Source organism: Crassostrea angulata, chromosome 1 (genome assembly GCF_025612915.1).
Source record: "Crassostrea angulata isolate pt1a10 chromosome 1, ASM2561291v2, whole genome shotgun sequence".
In the NCBI taxonomy this organism is placed as follows: domain Eukaryota; kingdom Metazoa; phylum Mollusca; class Bivalvia; order Ostreida; family Ostreidae; genus Magallana; species Magallana angulata.
Window position 1 is genome coordinate 54245955 of NC_069111.1, and position 6965 is coordinate 54252919.

Sequence of the window (6965 nt, forward strand, 5' to 3'; positions counted from 1 at the left end):
TATTCCAGTGAAAAAGACTAACGTAGTTGCTAGCGCTCGAGAGCGCTAGCAATCAAAGTACCGAAGTACTGACGGGAGCTGATTTTATCGCTTATTATTTATTTTAAAATCAACGATATGTAATTTTGCATGCATGGCAAGTAAATTCCTTTAAGTATTACGCATATTTTTTATAACATGATGTCTACTACAGAAAATTCGTGAAAATCCAATATCAATCATGTTGTGTAATATTCAAAGAATTAGTCCATCAAACTGCGTATCAGTAATGGAAATAGTTGTGAGAAATTGTATGGATCCAAGCAAAATTGAACTCTAGTCTTGTTCAACCAGACTATCAGCTGTATCCGGTAATATCCGACAAGCAAGAGAGACTCCCTGCTTGTCGGAGATTTACGGAGACAGCCGAGCGTCTGGTTGAACGAGACTATATAGAACTCTGGCGTAGGAATACATAAAATGTACGACTTCAAAAAATATCTAAATTGTTCGTACCATTTAAAATCTGACTATTTACAAGGTATCTATAAATTAGTTTCCTTGAAAACAATGCTTAAGAACTCATTACATCGAATTTTTTGATTAGAACTAAATGTTGTCAGCGGTGTTGATTTGTGCTTAGGTCCAAACACTGTTTCACTTTCGGTTTGCCTGAGTAACTGCATAGGAGAGTTGATTGAAATCAACTCCCAATAAAACAAGCATTCTGAGAGTATTGCATAAGCAATACAAGTCCCCTACCGGTTTGTATTATTCTATGAAAGCTTCCAAGCACACAACTATTTCAGAGCTATTGTAAACGAGATGTCATGCTTTAATCAGAGATAAAAGAACAGAGGAAATTAAAACTATATACCTGATATAGAAATTATATACAAAATAGGTAAAATAATACTCTTTATTTCATCTCCCGTAATTTCGCCAAGTCTTTTCTGTATTCGCTGGTAAAAATTTGTGAAAACAATGCACTGTTATGCACAATATCATTTCTTACCGTCTTCTGTACCCCGAATCAAACCAAACAGTTAAACAGCCCAACCCGACAACGAACCCGATTGTAATAATACAAAAAAAACCCCTGCCGATTAAATTTACAACACAATGTTTGACACTATTTTACAGAATTTATTTGTTTGTTAGAAATGATAAAAGGAATGGTACAAGTAACGCACGATACGTACTGGCCTCGTTTATTCAGTACACACCGAACCCGATAACGAATCCAAACAATAAAAAATTGGAATATAAAAAATTAATTTTCTGGAAAATATGTCAATCAGACGCTACAAAAGTGTAAATTTGATCTGTAGTTTGACATTTTGAAGCTGTTCAGCAAGTTTCATATTATTCCTCAAATGCATACAGAAAAAAAGTGTGGAAAACTGATGTGGGACAGACAGACAGACGGACGGACGGACGGACGGACGGACGGACAGACAGACAGACGGACGGACAGACGGACTGACAGACGCAGAGGAAAGCTATAGTCCCCTCTGGTGAAACCGGTAGGGGACTAATAAGGTTACCTCCCGCATTGTAACAAAGTAATGTGGATGAAATTGACCATTTTAGGGGGGGGGATTAGGTTACGATAGAACATTATTACCCTGTGAACCCTTATTTGTTGAGTGAGTGAATGCATTTTCTTCTATTGTTTTCTATCGTTTCTATGCTAGCCAACGGTACGACATTCAGAGAGAAACAGACAATACATGTATACTAAATAACAGACACTGTTTGAATTTTTAAAAGAATTTTTACTTCAATTTAAGTATCTATTTACTAAAAATCTTAAAAAATGTATTAATGCTAAATGTTAGCATACACATTTAGAATGGGACGAAAAACGGAATGCCACACGTGAGCTTTTAAATTTACCTTACAATTAATGGCTGTGCTTGCTCCTTCATTAATGTACTATAATTGAAGCTTTGTTAATCAATATTATACTATTATCATGACCATATAAAGTTAACAAAATAATATTAGTCAAATGTTCTACAAACGAATTTACATGAACAGTGATAGGTTTGAAAATTATTTGCTCAATTAATAGGTCTATTTCGATATTGTTATTACTGATGGAGAATCAATGTTGCATAATTAAACGTTTACTTATTGATTCGCTTTATACTTTCCGTAATGCTCTGTAAGTGTGCCTATTGCTTAGATTATTGTAATACATTGACAGATTGATAGATGTACGCATCTTAAACAGAATACTTCATGTTTTTGGATAGAAACTATATAAATCTGTTTTATACAACATGCTCGTAACAAAACTCTTTTTCCCTATCGTTCTTTTTCAGGCGTGTTTCGTAAACGGTAGAAAGTCCCAGGCGGATATTGTTTATAGTGACTTGTTTGCGGACTACAATAAAAATATACTTCCACAGGAGAAAAGAAGTGTACCCGTTAATGTAAGTATGACGTTTCTTCTCTTCGGGATTCGAGAGTTTGACGAACTGACCGGGAAATTTTCGGTAATGGCTGCGTTTTACTTGACTTGGACAGATTTTCGATTAAAATGGAATGCTTCTTTGTACAACAATACAAACGTATTGGTGATTTCCGAAAGCAACATTTGGACACCAAACCCTGTTATTGCAAATCCTTATGATAGTATGAAAGGGTTTGTCAACAATATGTTCCCCGTGACTCTCAATAATCAAGGGAAAATCATCTGGGTACCTGGTGACATCATATCAAGCGTATGTGACGTAGATGTGACGCATTATCCTTTCGATGTTCAGATCTGTGAATTAGATTTTGTATGCTGGGGGTATTCTTCGTATTCTCTTGTCCTACACAGTCCCACGAAAGAGCTACCATTGACCCACTACTCAAAGCACGGAGAATGGAGATTAGTTAACACAACAACCAAGTCCACGAATGATGGCATTTCGTCGGTTAGTGTTAAAATAGCGATGCGGAGACGACCGATGTTTGTTGTACTAAACTTCATTCTTCCTGTAGTTTGTATGACAGTTCTAAATCTGTTAGTTTTTGTTTTACCGGTCGAAAGCGGCGAGCGTGTGTCTTATTCTATCACTGTTCTCCTGGCCATTGCAGTGTTTTTCACACTCGTGGGCGAAAATCTGCCAAAAACGTCTTTTCGAACCGCAATAGTATCTTATTTTCTGTTTTCCTATCTCATTATTAGTACAGTTATATGTGCATTTGTAATACTAAGTTCGTCTCTGTACTATGCCGATGCAAAGCGACCCGTTCCTAAACTGTTGCTTCGAGTACAAGAGAAGCTCCGTTCAAGAAAATCCCATAGAGAGAGGAAGTATGCGCTTAAGGAAAAAAGTGATGACGTATTGTCCGACGACGAGGATATTTTGACGTGGAAAATTCTGTCGCGTTGGTTTGACAATTTCGCACTTGGTATCTGTGTCTTAGCAATTGCTGCTTCTGTTACTGTGTTTTTCATCATAGTGCCAAGGGAACAGTAAACGTGCACTGATATCACAAATCAATAAAAAATATCTAGATATGTGTTTTATTATGCCAACACAGTAAATTGTTCTTCTGTATGAATAAACTGCTTGAAAGGAGCGATTTAACATGTTGATTGGGTGTATTCTTAATTAAAAAAGCATTTCACTTCAATTTTTTCACTTACCCTTAACCGTGATGTAAATATATTTATATATATAACTTCACATTGATTTATTAATTCTAATACACCTGTAGATATATTTAAGCTTCTTTCGAATTATTATTTCTTTTTTATATTGTAGCAAAACATAACATATGATTAAAACAAGTTTTTTTTGCAACTGAATGTGTATTTTTGTTCTTTCTTTGCATAACATTTTTTAATTTAACCTTTCTTGCGTGTTTGGTCATGACCGTGAAAACCAGGAAATAAAGCTGTGGCACTGTACCTTCAGGGAAAATTCGGGTTGACAGACTGTCGAGTTACAGTTCAACCAAAAATTAAATATTTTTAATTAGATTAGATTTTAAAACTGATTTAAATTAAAAGACAGATTGTTTAAACATCTTCGCTAGCCAAGGGTTTTCGGTCCACTCTGCTCCCCATGTTTATGGGGAGCAGAGTGAACCGAAAACCCTTGGCTAGCGAAGATGTTGTTTAAAAGACATTCCTAATTCTATTGCGTTGTTTAATTCAATGCAAATATAGTTCTTTACCCTTTTTAGAAAGTAATTGTGCAGCCAGTGTTTACGTTGATATTCGCTTCGTTTTCTTTTTCAAACACTCTTAAATTCATTTTGGCATGTTCTTGCGAGAATGTAATTGGTAACCATATGCAATTAACACGGATTTGTGGGGAAAATTCTGACGTCGGAAATTCAGTGGTTTGACTTTTAGCAGGGCTCTGCTGAAAGCAGAGTCCTGGCTGTAGGCAGGCAAATAGCCAATGTTACTATAAATAGCACAACTTCAAAAGTAAAAAAACAACAACAAACAAACAGCGTCAAAGTTAAAGCTTCCGCTATTATACCAAATAGTTAAACAAAGAGCCACGTTTTGTCAAACTTGTCGGCATTTTGTTTTTGTTTTTTTAATTTTGGGGGAATTGTCTATCTTTATTTATTTAGTTTTCTTATAAATACAGTGTTTTAAAAACAAGACTTTGCATTTTGAACACATTCAATGCGCATGAATTTCCATGAACTACTTTGCTGCGCGTTGAAGAAATTGGGATTAAATGTATAACGCTTGATGCAAAATTAAAGGCAGAAACTGTTGAACTTTTTTCTACTAGACAGACATATTTTTGTTTATAGCCGCTTACAAAATTTGGTCGCTCTCTGACGCTTTGCCGACATTAAAAACAGGAGAGAGAGAGAGATTGATTTTCAGGTTTTTTTACTATACAATATGCCTAAGGAAGCACCAAAAGAGCCCGGCTTTCAGTACTTTGATTTTTTCTTCGCCCAGATTGTCGTTAAAGCTTCCAGGAATTGCTCGCGTTTCGCTTTAAAAAGGGGCCTCTTACGTTAGTAAGGTTTCTTTTTTTTATACCTAAATAAACATGAAGTACGAATAAGATGTGGGTTTTGTAATGATTACTTAGATAATATGATTCTGACGCTGCTTTGATTGCCTACCTTCACTTCCTGTAAAAAAAATCATGTACTGTAAGTAGAATATTTAAAGGGTACTGGAGATCATCCTCGCTATTTCAGGGTCCGATGTACGAAGAAAATCAACTTCCCAATTCCGACAACCATTAAATATTAATGAACTTCTCTCTGCAAATCAGGAAGGTCAGATAATTTGACAACTTGTTTTGATGAAAAAACTATATAGAAACATTCCACCGAAAGTCCAAAATTTTATTAAAATGGTTTCTAATTACATCCTCTTTGAGGAACATTATTCCATAGTGCCTGTGGGCAATGAGAATGGGCAATGGGAATAATTAGATTTGATATCACCGAATTATCTTTCCTTCTTAACAAACATTACTGTGGAATCATTTAATGGAGGCCAATTTTCGTGGAATGTGATTTTAGCTTATTCGTGGGAATATAATTTCGTGTATGCGTCGGTTTTCAGATCCAGTAAGAAATATAACACTTTCTAAATGTGTTTTCGTCGAAGATGTAATTTCGTGGTGGAGGGCTACCGACGAACACCACGAACATTGAGCCACCGTGAATTCTAATGAATTTACAGTATTTCATTATATTTTCGATCTAACTCTTAAGTATACCGTTATGGTAGTTATGAAATATTATAATGTTTTGGTAGGTAAAGAAAAGAGTTTGCAAATTCTTCCCGATGAGTATCTTTACAATACAGCTTTATCACTTATATTTCTGTATGACGACCAATATCGAGCCTCGTCCTACATGTTTGTATTATATCATGTTCAGTAGACATGGGTTCCGGTAGATTACTGTTTCAGTATTTTCATATTCAGTTTAACAGTACACGCAACAATACAAAGTAAACATCAGTCGGTCGTTGTAACCATCAGTTTCAAACCGATTTAATATTTAGCGGTAATCGATAATTTAAGATTTGTTTGCTTTGATGAATTTCTACAGTTGTATTAAACATTTAATGGGCTGTTAAGTGTTTTACAGATTCCGAACAATATTGTAAAACGATCTGTGTAATAAAAGGAACATAATGACATCATTCTAATAAAAGACTGAACATATAACACTATATAAACATTTTAAAAAACGTGATAATAACACGACAAAATGTCAGCTCAACCCATGTCGCGTTTAACTGTGGCAGTTCCTATCTCTTAAACGAAGCGGGTATTGTAAACAAAAGTAAAATGTGCTTTATTGGCGAGGGGTATTTTTTACTGCAGTGATTGTTATCGCCTCCTCATGTTCATGTCTGTTCCATCAAAGAAAGCATTTTACTCTTTACGCCCTTCTCTTACCTTCTCGGAGATGTATGAAAAAGTGTTTCATTTTGCCCGTTAATTATTTCGGTTTTCAAATTAAGTTTAAGAGGGCTGGATGGCCTTTGTCATTTTAAGACTATATTGATCTCTTTAACAAGAAGGCACTGTATAAAAATTTAAGAAAATGTTTCAATTTAACGCTTAAATATAAAAACACATTTTTAATCAACAATAGTTTATAGCTTGAATAATCATATTATTTAAGAATTTAAGGTAGACTTGATGGCTAGTTTGCTGATCAGCCAGTCTCCTTAAATCAAAATTGTCAATAGTCAAACTTGCTAGGTTAATGTTTTCTCCAACACAGAAAAGGGAAAGCATATGAAGCAAAAGTCTTAAACGTTGCACAAGAATGAGACTTTGAAAATTAGCTTTCATCTTTTAGATAGTCATTGGAAATTATTATATTAATGAAAAACGCAAAAGTATATTATATAGAAATACTAGTAATTTATCAGGTATTATTTGCAATCAGCTCACAAGGAAGCAGAACAGTCGGCTTCCTCCTCGGTTTATTTCCTAATCTGAAACAGGTAATTGCACGTACATTACCCGACA

The 6965-nt window shown here is 34.9% G+C and overlaps 1 protein-coding gene across 1 annotated transcript; it reads left to right on the forward strand.

The window, feature by feature from the left end:
• Window positions 1–2189: 2189 nt before the first annotated feature.
• LOC128157224 (neuronal acetylcholine receptor subunit alpha-7-like) lies at window positions 2190–3703 on the forward strand. Its single transcript, XM_052819680.1, has one exon. It carries the CDS (start codon window positions 2268–2270, stop codon window positions 3456–3458), a length of 1191 nt encoding a protein of 396 aa, XP_052675640.1. The 5' UTR covers window positions 2190–2267; the 3' UTR covers window positions 3459–3703.
• Window positions 3704–6965: the final 3262 nt, after the last annotated feature.

Coding starts and splice junctions, on each gene's coding strand:
- LOC128157224 (XM_052819680.1), top strand. CDS start 2,268: ATGCTCGTAACAAAACTCTTTTTCCCTATCGTTCTTTTTCAGGCGTGT.